We start from the raw sequence: 22,462 nt of genomic DNA on the forward strand, positions 1-22,462 counted from the left end.
CTTCCTTTTCCTGGTTATTTGGCTATAACAATTGATAGAATACAGATAATTGAACAAATTTTGTTGCATTACATTCTTGATTAAATATATAATTTTATGGTATTACTCCCCAAAAAAGTGGTGTTATGAGCTATCAAACCACAAAAATGCACTTTTTCCAAAAGGTTTCCACAATTTTGGCCACTAGTGTAGATTTTGTCTGTGTGTGATTTTCATTGGGAGGGGGATGTATTCTGCTGTAGCAAAATCACATACTGTTGCTTTTTAGTCTACCAGAGGTATGAAACATGAGCATGGCAGAGGAAGCTGGTGTATGGGGAAAGCTGTAGGGACATTGCTTAGTTTTCCTGAGGTGCCCTTTGAGTAAGAGACAACGGCACATTCCAGTCCACAGTACACGATATGCCATGCTCTAGTCTGCTGCTGCCTCCTGCTGTCCCTTCCCTTCTTCTAATTGTTACTACAGGTCATTCAACTGTGCTGTGCCCAATGCTGTCACCCACCCAGCACTTCCCCGTCTGCTGCTCCAGTCTACCTGACAGTGCTGCCCAGAGTATTTGCCCACTCCCCAGCACCAGCTGACTTCTGCTTCACTGCGTCATTTCCAGTGCTGCCCTGATGGCATTTACACTGTTCAGGGTTCATGACCAGCTCTCAGTTGTTTTCTAATGCCTGGTACTGCTGCCTAGCAATAGTTGCTATTACTGTGTGCACTTAGAATCATAGCATCATAGAGTTGGAAAGGATCTCCAGAGTCATCTAGTCCAACCCCCTGCACAGTGCAGGAAATTCACAACTACCTCCTCCCCACACATCCCCCGTGACCCCTGCTCCATGCCCAGAAGATGGCAAAACACAGTCAGGCTCCCTAGTCAAACTGGCTTGGGAAAAATTGCTTCCTGACCCCAAAGCGGCATTACCCTGGGCATGTAAGAAGGGACCACATCTTCTCTACTCTTTGAGGCTGGCATAGGTGCTTGGAAAGGGTCAGCGGGCTGAGGGAAAACATGTAAAAAGTAGTTTGCCTTTTTCTTGTTTTCAAGTGGAAAATGGCTATTCCTGTTGACTTTAATGGAGTTCCAGATATTCAGAAATTCTGGATTTTCTAAGTTTCAAATCCAAAGGGTCCTAATGCAAAGTACAGATTTTGAAGACTTAATATCTCACCCTAACAGCATTTGACTATGTCAAAATCATTATCATTAACTTGATGCTTTAAAAAAAATAAAGTAAGTGCAAACCCAAATGATGTAACTTGCCCTAGGGCATACTTTAATACTTGAATATTTTAGGTGTGTTTGAACCTTTGGTGCAGGAGACCCTTAACTGGGCATGGAGACCTGCAGAATCAATCTGTCATAGATTTGCTTGTTCATTCAAGATGAAGCCTCATCTGTTAGCAAATATATGGCTGTTGTTATGATGATTTCAGTCTATGTGGAGGTTTTTGGAAGTTGTTCAGTGTTGTGTGACTGGCAAGTCACTGCCTTGATTCCCTGTTCTACATAGTAGACATTGGATGATGAATGCCACAAATCTGTTACATCTGCTTTTCCATGACAGCAAAACTTGTTTTTTTCTATTTTAGCTTTGCAGCCATTTATGGGTATTGTGTGAGTACCAACTAGAAATCTTAGGAAAACTTCAAATTCTACAGGGGGCATGTCCCCTTCCATTTAGCCAACTTGCACCTTGAATTATTACTGTGTTTTAGGCATGTAAAACTAATCTAATCTATTTTTGCTGTTTTTTTCTTAAGAGTATGGCACCCCTGAAGATGGAGAGCTGAAAAAAGAACAGCCCTTTTCCCTGAAAAATCAATTGCTGTGTAAGACATGACATTAGTAAGATGTGTACTAGTTGTATAAGTACAAATGATTTTTTAGACGAATAAAATATAGTACTATAATAAGATGTGGAATTCAGGGCAGGTTAAATCTCTTTCATGGTATCTGAGTTCACATGGTTCACACATCCCCAACAGACAGACTATACAATAGATGGCTTATTCCATTTCTCTATAACTTCTCCAGGCCTCAGAAATCAGCAAAGGGTTGTAGGGTTCATTTTCATAAAATTCTGTATGAAAGGTGATTCAGCCATTACCAGAGTCTAGGTTTAATGTTTTTTTTCCAGTGTATTCATGATGCCTGCTGTTGAGGGGAAAGTTTTTAAACTACTGAGTTGGGCATTGAAGTTCAGTGACTACTGCTTTCTGATAATGATTTTGTGTACCATGTAGAACAAGTTTGTGTAGAAATAGCCCTATAAAGAACTGAAATGGAGAATTGACAAATGTTTGATAAATGGCTGATTTACCTAATATTTTTCACATCGCTTTTTTCCTTAAGCTTTGACTATAAAGTGTCCTGATAAACCTGATCTGAAGCCCGTAGAGAAGAAACTTCCAGGTAGGGACAGGAATCTGTGTTGTATTTCGAGGAGTATAAAAATATTTTGTGATCGAAAGATTTCTTTGCATTAGTGGTAGAAGTGAAGCTGTAGAGGCCAGACTTCCTTCATCAGACAAAACAGTTGCCTTGCACTTGTGGGAAGTAACTCTTCCTGGAGTCTCAGCAGTGAGCCTTGTGTTTTAAAGTTCTGACATTTGCATATCTTTTCAAAACCATTGTAATTATCCTGTGTCTAACTGCAATGTCAGAAGCATCTCGATAAGATTGTTGGCTTGAAGAACAAAACAAAAATATACTTTTCAGATATTAAAATCTCTCTGCAAAAGCACTCCAAGTAGGCTTCTTCCATTACTTAGGATGTGCTGAACAGTCAGCCAGGTGTTCTAGTTTTACTAAAATAGTGCGTGTTTCACAGTGAGTGCTTAGACTGAAGTTAACATCCTTTACGAATAAGGCATGATCAGTGGTTAGGGACTTGCATATATGTATAAAACATTTTTTCCTTATTTTGTTGTATATATGGTGAACCCATCTCATATAGGTAGGGGCACATATGATGGGATCAGTTTCACTCACAGGCAGAAGACTGCTACATGTTGAGAACAAAATATAGAACAGTGAAGGGTGATTTGAGTAGTAATCATTAGCCCCATGGCAAACTTTAGTCTATGCCATATATATTTAAGCTCTTGTAAAACCCTTAATGTTCTTTATAGTTGGTTGTTGTGGGTTTTCCGGGCTGTATTGCCGTGGTCTTGGCATTGTAGTTCCTGACGTTTCGCCAGCAGCTGTGGCTGGCATCTTCAGAGGTGTAGCACCAAAAGACAGAGCTCTCTCAGTGTCACAGTGTGGAAAAGATGTAGGTCATTTGTATCTACTCAGGAGGGGTGGGGTTGAGCTGAGTCATCCTGTAAGAGTTTCCCAGGGTGTGGAATGCTAATGGTGGGAGGCTTCACTGTATCCTGAGGAGGTTCTTTTGCATATGGATTGGTACTTGATGTGCTAATCTTCTCTGCAGGGCTATTGTCGGGGATAGAATGTTTTGTTAGCCTGGTGTTTTTCAGAACTGGAAACCATGCTCTGTTCATTCTAAGGTTTCTTCTTTCCTGTTGAAGTTTTGCTTATGCTTGTGAATTTCAATGGCTTCCCTGTGCAGTCTGACAAAGTAGTTGGAAGTGTTGTCCAGTATTTTGGTGTCCTGGAATAAGATACTGTGCCCTGTTTGCGTTAGGCTATGTTCAGCCACTGCTGATTTTTCAGGTTGTCCAAGTCTGCAGTGTCTTTCATGTTCTTTTATTCTTGTCTGGATGCTACGCTTTGTGGTCCCGATGTAAACTTGTCCACAGCTGCAGGGTATACGGTATACTCCTGCAGAGGTGAGAGGGTCTCTACTGTCTTTTGCTGATCGTAGCATCTGTTGTATTTTTCGGGTGGGTCTGAATACTGCTTGAAGGTTATGCTTTTTCATAAGCTTTCCCATCTGATCAGTAATTCCTTTGATATATGGCGAAAACACTTTTCCTGTAGGAGACTGTTTTTCCTTGGTTGTTTGATTCATCCTGGGTTTGATTGCTCTTCGGATTTCATTTCTGGAGTAGCCATTTGCCTGAAGTGCGTGGTCTAGATGATATCCCCGACAATAGCCCTGCAGAGAAGATTAGCACATCAAGTACCAATCCATATGCAAAAGAACCTCCTCAGGATACAGTGAAGCCTCCCGCCATTAGCATTCCACACCCTGGGAAACTCTTACAGGATGACTCAGCTCAACCCCACCCCTCCTGAGTAGATACAAATGACCTACATCTTTTCCACACTGTGACACTGAGAGATCTCTGTCTCTTGGTGCTACACCTCTGAAGATGCCAGCCACAGCTGCTGGCGAAACGTCAGGAACTACAATGCCAAGACCACGGCAATACAGCCCGGAAAACCCACAACAACCATCATTCTCCGGCCGTGAAAGCCTTCGACAATACTTCTTTATAGTTGTTAAACTTGTGTCTGGGCTGTGTCAATTTAAGTGGAGGCTCACATGATAGCATGTTCTTCCATACAAGAGGGTTCCTTATACAAAAGTGTTGGCTAGTTCTCACTTAAATGCTAATTCTCAGTGAAAACTGGACCTCCATCAAATGATGTTGGCAAGGCAGGATAAAGTGTCTGAATGTCATTTTGCTGTGAATGTACTGAATTCAAATTAGATTAATATTTGTAAAATGCTTACAACATTTTGCTAATAATGTGCTTGATTAAGTGTTCATAGTCTAATCTTGTTTAGGAAGGATGCCAGCATAAATAAAAATAGTGTTTATTGTTAAAACACCTTTACTTTCAGAAAAAAACCCCCTCTGCTTTAAGGCTCTTTGTTTAAAGCTGTTACCACCTTCATTACCATGTCTTAATGCAGTAGTACGTGTGCCATTCAATAAAACATCTTGAATACTGTATTTTGAAAAGTATTTATTCTAAAATAAAAATCACATTTATCACAAGTTGCATAAAATGATACAGCTTTTCCAAAAAGTTTATAGAAAAATATTTACCTAGATACATTTTGTGACAATAGAGGAATAACTCACTATTGCTGTGCCATCAGATAAAGCTTTAAAAGAAACAGGGAAAATTAGCCAAAACAGCCAATATTTTGCATTATTAGAATTTGATTTTGTTTAATTTAGTCATTCAAGTCTTGTTATAAAAATACCTTCCTGTTCATATGTATTGGTTCAGAATACATTAAGTGCATTAAACTATGGCAAATCTGTTGGGAACTAATTAGTATACATAACTTGCTGATCAAGACATGAAGTCTCAGAATTCTTGTTTTCTGTAGAGGGAACGGCCTTTACTCTTAGTGTCAGACTAAATCCTGAAGGTCACTTAGGTCAGTATGTATACATCAACTGGAAGTTCTCCAATTTGGCTTAATCAGACTTATAATTTTGTCAAAGTAGTAACAATGTCACACTGAGATAATGTTAGTAATTGCTTCCTCAGAGTTGCAAAATCTTACTTTCATTGTTGTCTGCTAGAACTTAAGTTGTTGTGGTGTAAATGCCTCAGATGGAGAGATTTAATTAATTTTTTTCCTGTACAGATTCAATGACTATTCAGAAGCTGAAAGGATTGCTGTATCGTCTACTTCGAATTCCAGGTTCAAAACTGAAACTATCCTATGAAAGTTCTAAAGTAAGCTTAAATTCAGTAATGTGACAATACATTAATTCAGACTTAATTCAGAATAATACAACTTTTCACACTGCTAAAAGTCAACATTGAACTCTAACACACTATTGAATTAATTCTTTTAAAAGGAAAGCAGTCATACTATAATTGTTGCCACTGTTCAGCTCTTAGTAGAGGTGGTTTGACCCCCAAAACTTAGTCTTTTCAAAAAATTATGTAGTGTTAAAATGCATGATCCTAACAACACTTTTCTTGTCCTAGATGAAGGGCAAAGAATTTGAACTGGACAACGACCTCAAGCCCTTACAGTTTTACTCTATTGAAAATGAAGACTGCATTCTAGTGCGCTGGTAGCAGCCGAAAAATGAAGTTTTTGAAGAGCATTGATGACAGGCTGCTTGCAGAAACTCTACAATTAAATGTACATACGTTGAGTGTTAACTGTATATTTTTGGAAGAACCATGATTTTTTCTTAGTGGAAAGCTACTTACCAAATAAATTATTGGTTCCTGTAGCTTGTGGCATTAAATGTCTTTTAAGAATACTTTCATACCTACTATTGGAAATAGGGAAGTTTAAGCAGTTTATAGTGAAAACAAGTAAAATCCATGACTATGCTAAATTACTAATTAACATATAGAATAATCAGTGGGAATTTGATATGCAGTTTTTAAAAAGCCTACATAAATCCTATAATTTTCTTGTGTTAAAGGAACCATCCCGCTCCTCACTTCAGTGGGAGACATAGTATTCAACCCATAGAAAACTAGGCAAGGTATTTTTATTTCCTGTATAGCCCACTGGTCATATTTCTAACAAGCAATGACTGCTGCACTTAAAAGAATATTTATGGATTGATTCTGTGCCCAGCGTTGCATGGGGAAAACTCCAATGTACTTCAAGATAGAAAGGGGAAGAGACAGAATTACCGCAGAATCACCTTTCAGAGGCAGAATCACAGAATCACCTTTCCTAACTGCCAGCTGCATGAAAGATCGATAGCTGATTCATGTTAATGAATCTGACTCATAGCATTAAAAACATCTCAGTATCACTTGGATTCTTTAAACTTTAATAAACCACTATTTATGTAATCTTGCATTTGTGCTCTATAAAGAAGCATGTTGACATGGAACTTCAGGCTTGATTAAAAGATTCTTACACTGGCACACCCGTATTCCTGAACTTAGTTCAAGTCCTTGTTCTTTTTTCTCCCTACAGCATAAAAGGTCAAGTTTATTTACATTTGTACCTACTAATGCCAACTAATTTGTTGATAAAATAAATTGTTTAAGTTAGGCATTTGGCTTTAAGTCTACTATAGCAGTGGTTCCCAAACACTAGCAACCAAAGCAGTCCACCCCCAATTTTAAAAATTCACCAGCACACAACAGCAGCTCCTTTTCAAAACATGGGCAGTAAGCCACAAATATCGTTGGCAAAATACAGTGAGACCCTTACCAGCTCCCACTTTAAAAGCAAGGTTAAAGTCTTCAGAAAGAGTCTTCAGTTAACAGAGGGAAGAGACAGCTCTGTGTTATTTACTATAGTGGATTATTACTTGTTGGGTTTTTACCTTGTCTTAATTGTATTTTTAATTGTCCCTTTTTTTGTCCAAAATGTGGCCTACAACATCAGATCTTAAAGGGCAACAGATACTATATGGCCACAACTCAAGTGACCCTGACCCAAATTGTAAAAAATCTTAGCCTTTGGTTGGAAGAGACTTTGCACTGGAGACTGCAAGAAACTTCCCTTCTGGTTAATTTCTAGATAAAACATTGACTGAGAAACGGAGTGAAAAAAGACTTGGAAACACTTTCAAAAAGTTGCTAATAGAAATAGAAAAATATCAGCATCTCAGCTCCTAGTAATCAATTTAAAACCACCATTACTATTGTCATCGAGGGGTGTGCACCACGAAAATATTCAGGAAAACCCAAAACGGCAAGCCGCTTTAGGTTTGGGTATTTGAATAGCTTCAGAATGCTCCATAAAGATTCAGAACATTTCAAAGTGATTCAGGGGGCTGGGTTTTCTCCCAGCACCCCCACTCCTCAACTCCTCCACTTAGCCCCTGTCCCCTCCAACCCACCTACCTGGCCCTTTAAAGGGCCAGTTTAAGCAGGTCCTTTTAAACTATCAGCTGGCAGGCGGCAGGGGGGGGATCCCCCCTCGCCACCTGGCAGCAGATAGTTTAAAGGGCCCTTTCCTGCTGCTTGCAAGTGGCAGGGCCCTTTAAACAGCCCAAACCCTAGCCCCAGCTCCCCACTTACCTTGGCTCTGCTGCTGGGGTGGTGGAGGCTGTGGCCCAGCAGCATCAGCTCCGGCCTTCTCCGCCACCCTGCGAGCCTGCGCAGTGGCAGAGGAGGCCAAAAAGGGCCTTCCTACCCCTCAAATGGCCGCCACGGAGGAGGAGGAGGAGGCCGTGGCCCCGCAGGGTGGCAGAGAAGGTTGGAGCTGCTGCTACTGGGCCGTGGCCTCTACCACCCCAGCAGCAGAACCAAGGTTAGTGGGGGGCTGGGGTTTGTGCCATTTAAAGGACCCTGCTGCTTGCAAGTGGCAGGGCCCTTTAAACTAGCAGGTGGCGGGGGGATCCCCCCTGCTGTTTGCCAGTTGATAGTTTAAAGGGCCCTTTTCCCTGCCACTTGCAAGCGGCAGGAAAGGGGCCCTTTAAACTATCAGCTGTCAGGCTGCGGGGGGCGGGAATATAAAATGAAAGGTAGTTCAGTTATGTCAAAAGTAACTGATGACTGCAATAGGGGTTTACCTCCCTGGTGCCTGTAAACCAATTAGATTTCCTGTTGGTTCCCAGCAACATTTTCTGGTTGGTGCTCTGAGGTGAACTGGAGCTCTGTGCGTTCCTTCCCTTCAAAAGAGGGAGGAACCCTTTTCTTTCCCCTGATATTCCTAGAAAACTGAGAGCACACTATTTTCACATGAGCCAGATAGACTTAGAATTGCTGCTTGTGCTCTGTCCTTACCATGAACTTTCAGCCTGCCCCCCTTCCAGGGGTTTCTGGGCTCCAGTTTGAGAAACACTGTACTGAAGAGTAATCAAACCTAGGATATATCTGTTTAAAAAATAAATTGAATGTGCAAACATTGCAATAAGGGCCAGTTCACAAGAGAAATTACCTACATGAAGGATAAATATGTGTAGTTCGCCACCTGTGATAAATGCACACATCTCACTTCGTATAACCATAAAGGGGAGGGGCATAATTGGTACTGACAGACACTTGGTGCATTTGTCTCAAATGTCAATCTACATGTAGAATTAATGCAATTTTTTTGGAGATTTCTGAGAAGTTACCTTATGAGTATTCCCCTATCTAATGTATAACTGAAAACTTCTATTAGACGCTGTCCAGGTGGAGCCACTGCATTTTGTTTTGTAAAGTCTTCAGCTCTCTTCGCATTTACAGGGATCTCCACAAAGTTCTTTTATTCTCCATAGATCTGTAAGTTCCTGTGGAGAATACTGAGGAGAAGACAGCATACCACTCTCACATGTCTTCTCACATAACCACAAATTGTCCTGTTTAAGAGAGAAATTTCAGTGGCTCCTTAATAAGAAAGGGACATGTCTGCCTTAAGGATAACTGTAATGAACAGTGAGTAACTTTTTGACAAGCCACTGTTAATAAAACCATTAAACAGATGCACTCTGAGGACACAGAGCCGTTTAACTTTGTTCTTGTTACCAGATAATATAACTTGCATTTCATGTACAACTGACAGCATGAAAAATAATTTTCTGGGGTATTAGGGCCCAGGAAAACCTGGTTTTGAACAGAATATTATCAACTCTGAGAAAAGGTGAAACAGCAGCAAGTTTCAGGTGCATGCTGTAGGAACTACTGTAATCCCTACATTAATAAATATTGGTTCTATTAATAAATATAGAACCAATTTAGAGTAGATGTAATGTTAAGTTCTGGTTTAAGATAGGGAATGAATTACCAAAGATCTACTTAATATAGTGAAAGCTGAAGAAAACTAAATGTCTATGCAGTTTTTTTTTCTTCAGAATTTCACATTAATTTTTTATGGTTTGGACAAATCATTGAGAGCTTTTTCATGTATAGAATGAATCAGCCAGCAGGCCATACATCACTCACCACATGATCAGAGAAAACTTTTCAGCTAACATCTTTTAATTGCATCAGTGGCTCTCATACCACTGAAATTACTGAGAAACAATGTCTAATGTTCTAATTAATTATTCAATGCACCTTAACAGAAAAATAGATAATCACAGTTAAACACAGTAAAAATAAAAATTAGCACAAAAACCTAAATGAAACAGCAATAAAAGCTCCATATCATTGATCAGAAGTTAGAGATAATTGTTGAATAAGTTATGTGACTGATAGCACCCTGTTTCAGCATTGGGGAACAGAAGGGCCAGAGCAAATTTCACTAGGGATCAAGATGGGTAGCCTGTCTGTAGCAGTAGAAAAGAGCAAGAGTCCAGTAGCACATATAAGAGGGTATGTGCTTTTGTGAGTCACAGCTGACAGTCACAGAGCTGTGACTCACAAAAGCTCATACCCTATCACAAATTATGTCAGTCTTATCTGTGATACTGGACTCTTGCTCTTTTCTAGGGAAAGTATACCACAAGGGTGATACCACCATTGCTTCTGATAAAAAAAACTTACCCACATGGGTTGGATTTGTTAAAATGTGATAATTATATAATAGTTTATTCCTAATGTAACATGTAACTCCAGTTCTATAGCAGCTACACTGGCTTTCCGTGGAGTTCCAGATCAGGTTCAAGGTTTTGGTATCAACCTATAAAGCCCTAAACAGACTGGGACCAGCATACCTGAGGGACTGTCTCTTCCTATATACTCCCTGGAGGGTGCTGAGATCAGCTGGTAAGCACCTACTGGTGGTCCCTGGCCTCAACCAGGGCCAGGGCCTTCTTGGTCCTGGCCCCAAACTGGTGGAACTCTGTCTGACAACACCTGGGCCTGCCAAGATCTTGTCGCCGAAGATCTTGTCGTTCAAGATCTTGAACGAAGTGAGTTTTAATCCAGAATAAGAAACCCAAATCTCTAGATCAGACATCAAAAGTTTAGGAAACGTAGGACTAGACTAATGATACCTAGTCTTAGTGTATTATAAAAAAGCAATAATCTGACTAGCAGGAAAATTCACAAAACAAATAAATGACTCCGTAATTAGCCAAATTTTCATCTTACATTCACAGAAGAAAGAATTTCCCTTCTCTCAGTTGGGTAAGTAGTTTGCATTGATTAAACACACTTTATTTATGCTGGGAGCTTTTTGGGTTTTCCCTGTATGTTTTGTTTCTACGGAGCTCTGTTCCTATTCTACGGAGCTCTGCAATTACTAAAGCTTATTAGTTTATTAAACTCCTGACAAGCAAGAAATTCTATAGGGGTTTAGCTTGTCAGAAAACTCTTAAGGGAGGGATAGGAGGTAGACATAGGCATGAATCAAAATACAAATAAAATTTTGTGACGAATTGGGCCGATTCGTGTTTCGTGAAAATGCGTTTTGTGGGGCTGCGGTTTTCATGAAATTCTTGACTTTTTGGCCCAATTCATTCGATTTGTGAACGATTCATGATGCCAGACAGGCTGGTGCCAATCCATTGATTCCCTAGGGAACATAGGGCCAGAATGTCTGCAGACCTTTTGTTGCCATTGGAAATCCCAATCTTAGCCCACATTAACCTTCATAGGCAGCTCTCCTTGCCAATTGGAGAGCTTCCATTTTGCCTTATACAGCGAGGAGCAGGGGGGTTAATCCCCTAGGCAACTGAAGTAATGGGCCTTCTGTAGCCATGGGAACACCAATCTCATCCCTCCAAACCCTGTTAGGCAGGTTGGTCTTCCAACCAAAGACCTCCTGTTCTGCTCTGTGTGAGCATTTGTTATATAAGGCACCTCTCTCTGCTTCGTGCTTTTAGTTCCAGAGAGAGGGAGGATCTGTTGCTGGGATTTGGCGTGAGAGAGAGAGGAGTTGGGAGCTTTTGGCTGGATTTGCTGCTGCTTCAAAAGAGACTGAAAAGCCTCTATTTTCCTCACTTGTCTTTGCTGGGAAGGTCTTTGGGTGAGGGTGCCTTTTTTCCTCCACCCCACCCTAGTCTCAGGCCTTTGCCTGGCTCTGGGGCCTAGCTTGACTGAGGCCTCCCTTATTTTTTCTGTCTTTGTGTCTTCTTAATTCTTTCTCTGTTCTTTTGAGGGCTCACACTCTTGTTGTTTCCTTTGGTTTTATTTTGTGCACCTTTCTCGCCTGGGCAGGTATCTGTGTAGTGGTTTTGGGGCCCTCTCCCCAAGCCCAGTCTCAGGGCCACTGCCTGGCTCTGGAGCCAAGCTTTGTGGGTTCCTTGCCTGAGGGCCTCACTCTTCTGTTTGCTCTCTCTTTTATTGTGCACCTATTTTGTGGATTTTACTTTTATTTAGAGCACCTCTCCCACCTGGGCAGGTGTCTCTGTGGTGTTTAGGGGCTCTCCCCTCCCCCAAGCCCTGTCTCAGGGCCACAGCCTGGCTCTGGGGCCTAGCTTAGTGGGTTATTCACCTGAGGGGTCACACTCTCTTTTGTTTTCTTTAATTTTAATTTGAGCACCTGTCCCATCTGGCCGGGTGTCTGTGTGGTGATTTAGGGCTCTCACCCCCCCCTCTCAGGACCACTGCTAGGCTCGAGGGCCAAGGTTTCTGGGTTCCTCTGCTGAGGGCTCAAACGCCTAAAAGTTTTCTTGTTTCTTTTGTTTCCAAATTATTTTTGTGTGTAGCACTATGAGGCGTAGAATGGAGGGCAAGGGTGGTCGTGGGGGAAAGAAGTGCAAAACTTGTCCAGGTTGTCCATCGGTGCTCAGCAATACTGGAGGGGGGAGGTCTTGGGAGGCACCAGATACTCCTACTGTAGATCTGCCTGCAGGGGCTGTGGAGGAGGCATAACAGGTCTCACCGCTGGCAGGAGTGAAAGTGGATATCTTCAACATTTGTGAGGAAGATGACAAGGGGGGATCTCAGGATGACTGGCAGGGTTTTGGAGAAACAGCTCCTCCACATCTCAAACTCTTGGGACTGTCCATGCCTGCAGTCCACCCCTCACTCCATCCCCCCCAGCCCAGCACCACACTGCAGCTGGTAATCCTTCGTCGTCCTCCTGTCCTGATCCAGCAAGTCTTGGTCCCCGTTTCAGTCAAGCACTCTTGCAGCACTTCCCACCCTTCCCACTGACCACGTTCCGGTCAACGGTTTGCAATCTTGGCCAAACTGGGAGGGTGGGTGGAAGAGAGCCTGCTGAAGTCTCCCTGCGAGTTTGGCATTTCTGGGTAGGAAGGGGGCTGTTGCCAGGTTCTGACGAATCACGAAACTAACAAATCATATCATGAAATGGGACAATTTCGTGGAAGTTCATGTTCCGTGATTCGTGGAACATGACGAAACGCAAAACGTACGTTTTGGGTTTTTTCCCCATTTTGTGCTCATCTCTAACAGGTTATTTTCTTGTTAAAACTGATGTCTCGCTGTTTCTAGCATAAGTTTTTCTCTCACAGTGTTTAACAAATATTCAGCAATACTAAACAACCACTTTGTAAAGTGGACCCTGTAATGATTTTAAGTGTGTTTCTTTAAATGCTTGATGTTTTACTGAAGAAGAATGGCGGGGGGTGGGGGAGAAGGATGAGTGAGAGAGATGATTGGTTGATGACGGACAGTATAGGCGGAATTGAGAAGTATGACTGGAGTGAAATCTGATTGGACAGTAGCAGTACTCTAGGAGTGGAGTGAACTGCAGTTTTTTAGTTACTGAGTATAGAGAAAACATTCAGTCTTGACAAAGCAGGCAACCTGTGTGGAAGCTGAACTACATGTCTGAGAGAAAACATTCAGTCTGAGCAAAGCAGGCAACCTGTGTGGAAGCCTGAAAGGATTCTCGTTCTATTTCAGTTAGGCAACCTGTGTGGAAATATGAACTGTGTCTAGAGCAGGCAAACTCTGGGCACCTGAGAGAGAAAGTCTATGTATATCTGAGTGAGAGATTAATCTATCTAAATCAGGCAAGCTAAGTGGAAAGGCCTGAATGAATCTGAAGTTTATTCTCTTAAAGAAGACCTGTGTGGAAAAATGCTTTGTGTGACTGAGCCTATGTAAAGAAACTTTAAGAACAAATCTTTGAAACCATGACGCTTAAGAAATAGCATGAAACCAGTACACTTCATGTAATAATAAATGTTATTATGAACAAGTATTATTTTTTTCAAAATGTTTCTACTTAAAAGCTGAATTTTAATCAAGTTCAAACTAATCAAATTATTCCAGGATCCAAAGAGCCAGCCAAAGAGGTTCCTATAAGGGCCAAATACACTATTAGAGTGGAATTAAAAATATCTTGCCACAAAACTGTTTGAGGTGAGTTCAAAGCTCCCCATGAGCTTATGAAACTACTTTTGTAGTACTATACAATTAAACTGGTTTTACTTATAACTGTGTGGTAAATTGCTGATGAAATTGAGTAGCTCTGGAAAGGATATTTATTGATATTTTAATAATATGTACACTCATTTAAATGTAATTGATCGTTTTGTTCAGGAATATATCAATCATAAAAATTCTTTAATTAGTTGATACCCCTAGTAAATACATACCTGATATCGTTTGGGCCCAATTGCTGCCATCCAAATACCCATACTCACATCTTCACCCTATGTATAAAAAAAAGCAATTAAGTTAATCTCAAGACTGAAAATCAGAACTAAAACTGGATGCCTAATGCAGATGCTTTGACTAATTTTTCTGCATTCTTATCTACAACACTTCTGTAAAATATAGCTGCCTTGACATCCATATTTTAGAGAACAGAACAGGTATATCGTTCTGTTCAGACACATGAAGACATAGGTTGTTTTAGCTGTGGTTTTTGAAACCAGTATCTGGCAATTCTACCTTGCCTTGACAAATCCTTCTTTCACAGTTTTCTTACTCTTCTACTCCTCTTCTAAACAACCTGGCTTATATTCCAGACTGCTTTGCAGCATCAAAGCAAAGCTTTCCCAGGTACCCAACTGACTTTCTACTTGCAGACATTATGGTAGAGCTATAGATCTATCCCCCCTTCCAAGGCATATAGTTCTTACATTAACCCTTTCTCACACCAAATCAGAAAACATCCCAATTAAATTGAAGCACAGACCCAAAGGTCTGACAGATCTTAATCCCCATTTTATCCAACAACTGACAACCTTATTCAACTTATTTTGCCTTAGAAGCTTGCATTGCCTTGCCAGTAGTAGCAAAGCAGGTCCTGGGGAAGGGTGGGCAGTAATCCCTAGACCTCATGGCAGGGTGTCATGAGTTAAGAGGAGGTGGTGTACACTTTCCAGCCTTCTGCCCATACCACTGAGGTGCACCTGCAGCCTTGGATTCCACTGGCAATGGCAGAAGTGATGAGGATGCCATGCTACTGACTTCCAGTTTGGGATTAATGGTGATCTGAAGTAGCCTAGGGAGCTGGGCTATCCGAGATACTGTTTTTGGGAAGTGAGGCACTTGAACGCCTGCTACCGTCCCCCCTTCAGGGAGAAGGGGGTCCTGAATGCTACGCGGCCCCGAGAGTTTGTGATCTCGGTGACGGGGGGGTGGTTCTGAATCAAGGATTCTCCCCACCACCTTGAGGTCCCCTTGGAGAAGGGCGAGCTACTAACTCTGCAGTACCTCTGGAGTCATTGAATTGGCATAAGATCATCAGAAACCAAGCCTCAGTACCAGGTTGTTGTGGGTTTTCCGGGCTGTATTGCCGTGGTCTTGGCATTGTAGTTCCTGACATTTTGCCAGCAGCTGTGGCTGGCATCTTCAGAGGTGTAGCACCAAAAAACAGAGATCTCTCAGTGTCACAGTGTGATCTGACCCTGTGACACTGAGAGATCTGTCTTTTGGTGCTACACCTCTGAAGATGCCAGCCACAGCTGCTGGCGAAATGTCAGGAACTACAATGCCAAGACCACGGCAATACAGCCCGGAAAACCCACAACAACCATCGTTCTCCGGCTGTGAAAGCCTTCGACAATACCTGAGTACTAGATTTGACCAACTAGAAACGGAGGAAACAGCACAGACAACCCGAGAAAGCAGCGCAAGGTAAAGATTGTTATCGGACTTTTGAACAGAAAAAGCAGAAAAAAGACCAGATATTAAAGTAATAAGACTTAATTAAATAGAGGAAACAATAAGGAACAGCATTTGAGTAAGAAATCCCTAACTTGGCAAGCTTTTGAAGACAAAAAGAGCAATATAAAGGTTTACGCATACTTGCAGTTTGAAGAGAGATAACCAGCGTGAGAGAGGAGGAGGGAGCTGGGAAATAGCATTGAAACATCGTGAGAGGAGAGGAGATTGAGAGAGGAGGAGACAACGTATGCCTACAGAGGACAAGAACAAGCGGGAAGCAGGAAGAACAGCAAGAAGAGGACCCGGAAGCAAAACAAAAGTAAGCATCGCGAGAAATTGGGACTAAAGGAACAGGAAATACGCCATTGTAGCTGAGGGAAGAAGCGATTCCAGTTACCATAGAGAAATTGCGCCCGACATTTTGGATCCAAACTGGATTTTTTTTCTTTTATCGAGACCAGTAAAGTGAGTAATATTAAGGGGAAAACAGAAAAAATACAAAACGGATTTAAGGAAGAGAGCGGACACGTGGGGGGGCTCTAAGCCAAGTCCAAGTATGGCGAAAAAATTAGATAAAGAGTGGCAAGCCTCAGTAGATGCAGCGATTGAAGGACTGGAGAAGAAAGTTACAGAAGGTTATAAAGAACTGAACCAATCGATACAAAAGATGCATGAAACATTGGTAAAAGATTTGAAAGATGTAATTAAAACGAAGGTGGCGTAATTGGCTAAGAATATGGAGGGGATCAAAAATGAACTACAAGCAACAAACAACAAGGTGCAAGAAGTGGAACAGAAGACTAATGATTTAGCTACAAATGCAAAGACGGAAAATCAAGTGATGCAGGAGAGGATGGCAATGATGGAATGTAAGGCAACAGAAAAACAACTAAGATTTAGGGGCGTTCCAGAATTGATGGCGCAAAATGTACAAGACCAAATGACGGATATTTTAGTAGAATTTCTGAATAAACAACCAGAAGAAATTACTGTAAATTTGGATCTAGTATATAGGGTCAATTCCGCATATGCACAACAAAAGAACCTACCAAGAGACATTATTGTGCAGTTAATAACGAAAAGAATGAGAGAAGAGATTATCCAAAGACATTTTGTGAATCCCCTATCGCTGGAGGGAAGTAGGATCAAGATAATGAAAGAGGTACCTAGAAGAATTCTCCAAGAGAGGAAAAAATAGAGAGAACTGACTCAGAAGCTGAGAGAGAAAGACATTAGGTACAGATGGGAAATACCAGAAGGGTTGAGCTTCTACTTTAATGGCTTGAGAGTTATAATTAAATCAAGACAGGAAATAGAGGAGTTTCTCTCTGAGAATGCAGATGACTTTCCTAGATCAGTAAGAAAATAGAATGGAGTACAAATCATTATCATGGAATGTAAATGGACTAAATTCACCACAGAAGAGAAGAACTATTTTTCATTGGCTAAAAAAACAAAATTGTAATATAATTTGCTTACAAGAAAGATCAAGATGTCAAGTTCTTAAAACATAGACAACTAGGAAAAGAATTTATAGCATCAGCAAAACAAAAGAAAAGAGGAGTAGTGATGTATATTAAAGAAGATTTGGATTCAAAATTAGTATTTCGAGATCAAAATGGGAGATATCTTGCCGTGGAAATTAATGTGTGTGATAAGACTTTAATAATAGGTATATATGCACCCAATTGAGCTAAAGATCAATTTTATAGGGAATTAATAGACAAACTAGATCAAGATGTATATGAACAGATTGTAATGATGGGAGACTTCAATGGGGTTGTAGATCTGCAATTGGATAGAAAAATAAGAGGAGGAAAACAGAAATTGGGGAAGCTACCAAAATCATCTTTTGAACTAGTAGAGCAAGAAAAACTGGAGGATATTTGGAGGAAAGACAATCCTAAAGGCAAAGATTATACGTACTACTCGGCGAGACATCAATCATTTTCAAGAATTGATATGATTTGGACAACTAAAGAATTGGCATTAAGGACAAAAAAAGTGGAAATAATACCAAGAGTAAGTTCGGACCATAATCCATTGCTTTGGAAAGCTGCAATGGGACAGAAGAAATTATGATGGAGAATAAATGAAGATCTATTGCATAATCAAGAAAATATGAAATGTCTACAGAAAGAAACAAAATATTTTTTTCAAACTAACAAAAATAATGAAGTCTCATCCCGGGTGGTATGGGATACATATAAAGTAGTAATAAGGGGAATACTAATTACATTAAACAACAGAGATAAAAAAGGAAGCAGGAGAAAGCTCAATTAATTCAAGAGAAATTACTTAAAAAAGAGCAAGAATTAAAGAAGAAATCAGGGGAAAAATCAATAGTACAAGAAATTAAAATATTGCAAGAGCAAATAAGAGCAATGGAAAATAAAGAACTAGAAGGAGCTAATAAGCCCGGAAGGTATTTAGCCTAGCAACTAAAGAAAAAAAGAGAAAAGAAAATAATTAGTAGAATAATTGAAGAAGGGGATTAAAGAACACTACAGAATTAAACGAGTGTTTTATAAATACTATGAAAATTATTTCAAAGGAAAGCAATACCACAAGAGAACATAGATCAATATTTGCAGAGAATAGATTTACCAACCATACCAACTAGCATGGAAGAGAAGCTGAATGCTCCAATAACAGATGAAGAAATTGATGCAGCAAAGACTGGTAAGGCACCTGGACCGCACGGGATTACAGCGAAGTTCTATAAAGCAATGAAGAAAGACCTAGCTCCAGCTTTAAGAGTTGTAATGAATGATATATTGAAAGGAGAGGGTCTTTCAGATACGTGGAATGAGGCAAATATTACCTTGATACCAAAAGAGTCACAGGAATTGACTGATGTTAAAAACTACAGACCAATTTCGCTAATAAACAATGACTATAAAATATTGGCAAGAATATTAGCAGATAGACTTAAAATATGGCTAATGGACTTTGTACGATATGATCAGGCAGGGTTTTTACCGAACAGACAATTAAAAGACAACTTGAGGGTGGTTATAAATGCCATAAGCGTCCATATAAAGAAGTGGGCTTTTTTTTTGTGGATGCAGAGAAAGCCTTTGACAACTTGAATTGGGATTTTATGTTTGCATCGATTAAAAAGATGGATCTAGGTAAAGAGTTCATAGAAGCTGTAAAAACAATCTGTAAGAACCAAAGAGCAGCAATTTGTGTTAATGATGACCTGACGGAGAAATTTGAAATAAGGAAAGGAACAAGACAAGGTTGTCCACTGTCGCCGCTGTTATTTGTAATGGTCTTAGAAATACTATTGAGGCAGATAAGAGAAGATGAGAATATAAAAGGGATTAAATTAAAGGGGTCTTCATATAAGCTAAGAGCATTTGCAGATGATGTGATGTTTATAGTTGAAGACCCAGTACAAATTCTGCCAAGATTGTTAGCTAAGATCAAAGAGTTTGGAGGTTTAGCAGGCCTTCATATAAATAAAAAGAAGTCGAAAATAATAACAAAAAATATGACGAAGAAGAAGCAACAAGAATTGATGGAAGTAACAGACTTGCGAGGTGGTACAAAAAACAAAGTATTTGGGAATAGAGCTGACAGCTAAAAATATTGACTTGTTTAAAAACAACTATGAAAAGCTCTGGACTCAAATTGAAAGAGATATGATAAAATGGAATAAACTGAACTTATCTTGGTTAAGTCGGATTGCTACAATCAAAATGAATGTGCTGCCTAGAGTTATGTTTTTGATGCAAACGATACCAATTGTTAAGGACAAAAAACAGTTTGAAAAATGGCAGAGGAAAATATTGGAATTTGTGTGGGAAGGAAGAAAACCTAGAGTCAAAATGAAAGTGCTCTGTGACGCAAGAGAAAGAGGTGGCATGCAATTACCTGATTTTCGATTGTACCATGAAGCAATATGTTGGGTATGGCTAAAAGAATGGGTGTCCTTATCCAATCATAAATTGTTAAATTTGGAAGGGTATAACAAGCTTTTTGGATGGCATGCATACTTACGGTATGATAAGTATAAAATGGATGCAATGTTCCAACACCATTACTTGAGAAGAAATCTATTGTTATATTGTCGAAGGCTTTCACGGCCGGAGAACGATGGTTGTTGGGGGTTTTCCGGGCTGTATTGCCGTGGTCTTGGCATTGTAGTTCCTGACGTTTCGCCAGCAGCTGTGGCTGGCATCTTCAGAGGTGTAGCACCAAAAGACAGAGATCTCTCAGTGTCACAGTGTGGAAAAGATGTAGGTCATTTGTATCTACTCAGGAGGGGTGGGGTTGAGCTGAGTCATTCTGTAAGAGTTTCCCAGGGTGTGGAATGCTAATGGCGGGAGGCTTCACTGTATCCTGAGGAGGTTCTTTTGCATATGGATTGGTGCTTGATGTGCTAATCTTCTCTGCAGGGCTATTGTCGGGTGTGGAGTGTTTAGTTGGCCTGGTGTTTTTCAGAACTGGAGCCCATGCTCTGTTCATTCTTAAGGTTTCTTCTTTCCTGTTGAAGTTTTGCTTATGCTTGTGAATTTCAATGGCTTCCCTGTGCAGTCTGACAAAGTAGTTGGAAGTGTTTGTGGTCCCGATGTTTGCCAAAAACACTTTTCCACTTTGCCATATATCAAAGGAATTACTGATCAGATGGGAAAGCTTATGAAAAAGCATAACCTTCAAGCAGTATTCAGACCCACCCGAAAAATACAACAGATGCTGCGATCAGCAAAAGACAGCAGAGACCCCCTCACCTCTGCAGGAGTATACCGTATACCGTGCAGCTGTGGACAAGTTTACATCGGGACCACAAAGCGTAGCATCCAGACAAGAATAAAAGAACATGAAAGACACTGCAGACTTGGACAGCCTGAAAAATCAGCAGTGGCTGAACATAGCCTAACTCAAACAGGGCACAGTATCTTATTCCAGGACACCAAAATACTGGACAACACTTCCAACTACTTTGTCAGGGCTCCAGTTCTGAAAAACACCAGGCCAACTAAACACTCCACACCCGACAATAGCCCTGAAGAGAAGATTAGCACATCAAGCACCAATCCATATGCAAAAGAACCTCCTCAGGATACAGTGAAGCCTCCCGCCATTAGCATTCCACACCCTGGGAAACTTACAGAATGACTCAGCTCAACCCCACCCCTCCTGAGTAGATACAAATGACCTACATCTTTTCCACACTGTGACACTGAGAGATCTCTGTCTTTTGGTGCTACACCTCTGAAGATGCCAGCCACAGCTGCTGGCGAAACGTCAGGAACTACAATGCCAAGACCATGGCAATACATCCCGGAAAACCCCCAACAACAATCTATTGTTAACTTGGCTAAAATACAAAAAATTTATAGAATAAGAGAAACCAATGTGGATTGTTCCAGCAGAAATAATTAACCCGAATTTGGAATATAAAGGAGATGAATGGCTTACTTATAAAGAACTATTAAAAACCTAAAACAATGAGCTGAAACTTAAATCGAATGAAGAATTACCATTTAAATATGGCTGGCTGCAATATCGACAAATTAAAGACTTATTTGAATCAGATCAAAGGAAGGCAGGCTTTAGAAATAAAAACTCAGAATTAGAAGAATTTTTATTGGGGGATAATAACAAAATAATCTCCAAAATGTATAAATTATTGTTAAAATGGTATACTGAAGATGAGATGATTAAGGTTCAAATGGTAAAATGGGCAATAAATTGTAACAATGAGATTATGATGGATGCATGGGAACAGTTGTGGAAAAATACTTTAAAAATTTCAACATGTACCAGTATTAAAGGGAATGGCTATAAAATGATATATAGATGGTATTTAACACCGAAAAAGTTAGCCATTGCTAATAAGCAGCTATCCAACAAGTGTTGCAAATGTAAAGAGCACGAAGGTTCTCTATTTCATATGTGGTGGACTTGTGATAAGGCTAGAGATTTTTGGTCTAAAGTATGTATGAAATGTCCTTAATACTCCAAAATAATGTAGTTAAAAATCCAGAAATGTTATTGTTATCTTTGCATTTAGAAGATATTAATAGAAGGGATAGAGTAATACTGTACTATATGATAACGGCGGCAAGAACTTTGTATGCACAATATTGGAAGAAAGAAGAAATACCGAAAACTGAAGAGTGGATACAAAAAGTAATATATATGGCGGAAATGGACAAATTAACAAGGAAACTGAGAGAGCAAGATCCAAAGGAATTTTTTGAGGACTGGGGGAAATTGAAAAAATACTTAGAAAAAAGATGGGATGTTAAAGGACAATTATGGTCTTTTGAGTGTTATTAAGTAAGATAAGATATAATGTAAATCTTTACCATTAAGTTTAAAATGACAACTAAGAGATAGTATTTGGAACAGAAACGGGGTGTTATAGTGCTGTTGGAAGTCAATAGAAGAAAGGGGGAGGGGAGGGGGTGGGGAGCATACAATATTTATATAGGGGATAATTAGTATGTATTAACAATATGTATGATATGTTAACCATCCAATAAAATAAAATTTTAAAAAAAGATGCTGTGCTACTGTGCCCTACCATAGGCTAAGAGAACCAGCCTTGCACCCTAGTATCTGCAAATCAACCTCCCAGACAAAGGCCACTAGCTGCTCTGGGGCAGTGAAACAAGTAGAGCTTGATTATGGCACGTGGGTTATCTGTGTTTACATGTTCTTACTGAATTACTGTATACATACGT

At 40.2% G+C, this 22,462-nt stretch overlaps 2 protein-coding genes across 9 annotated transcripts in view; one reads left to right on the forward strand and one right to left on the reverse strand.

Moving 5' to 3' along the window:
* TBCE (tubulin folding cofactor E) overlaps positions 1-6,773 on the forward strand; it is a 109,486-nt gene extending 102,713 nt beyond the window's left edge. For all 4 annotated transcript variants that reach the window (XM_054975090.1, XM_054975071.1, XM_054975098.1 and 1 more), the window contains 4 exons: positions 1,760-1,828; positions 2,352-2,411; positions 5,515-5,606; positions 5,865-6,773. In XM_054975090.1, the coding sequence (XP_054831065.1) occupies positions 1,760-1,828; positions 2,352-2,411; positions 5,515-5,606; positions 5,865-5,957 (314 nt within the window). In that variant the 3' untranslated portion in view covers positions 5,958-6,773. The remainder of the gene's footprint in view (positions 1-1,759; positions 1,829-2,351; positions 2,412-5,514; positions 5,607-5,864) is intronic.
* Positions 6,774-8,299: 1,526 nt separating this feature from the next.
* B3GALNT2 (beta-1,3-N-acetylgalactosaminyltransferase 2) overlaps positions 8,300-22,462 on the reverse strand; it is a 92,025-nt gene continuing 77,862 nt past the window's right edge. For 4 of the 5 annotated variants that reach the window (XM_055000216.1, XM_055000209.1, XM_055000201.1 and 1 more), the window contains 2 exons: positions 14,243-14,299; positions 8,300-9,145 (listed from right to left, as the gene is read on the reverse strand). In XM_055000216.1, the coding sequence (XP_054856191.1) occupies positions 9,011-9,145; positions 14,243-14,299 (192 nt within the window). In that variant the 3' untranslated portion in view covers positions 8,300-9,010. The remainder of the gene's footprint in view (positions 9,146-14,242; positions 14,300-22,462) is intronic. The other variant, XM_055000232.1, reaches the window with a different exon arrangement.

This window comes from Eublepharis macularius, chromosome 1 (assembly GCF_028583425.1).
Source record: "Eublepharis macularius isolate TG4126 chromosome 1, MPM_Emac_v1.0, whole genome shotgun sequence".
NCBI lineage: Eukaryota > Metazoa > Chordata > Lepidosauria > Squamata > Eublepharidae > Eublepharis > Eublepharis macularius.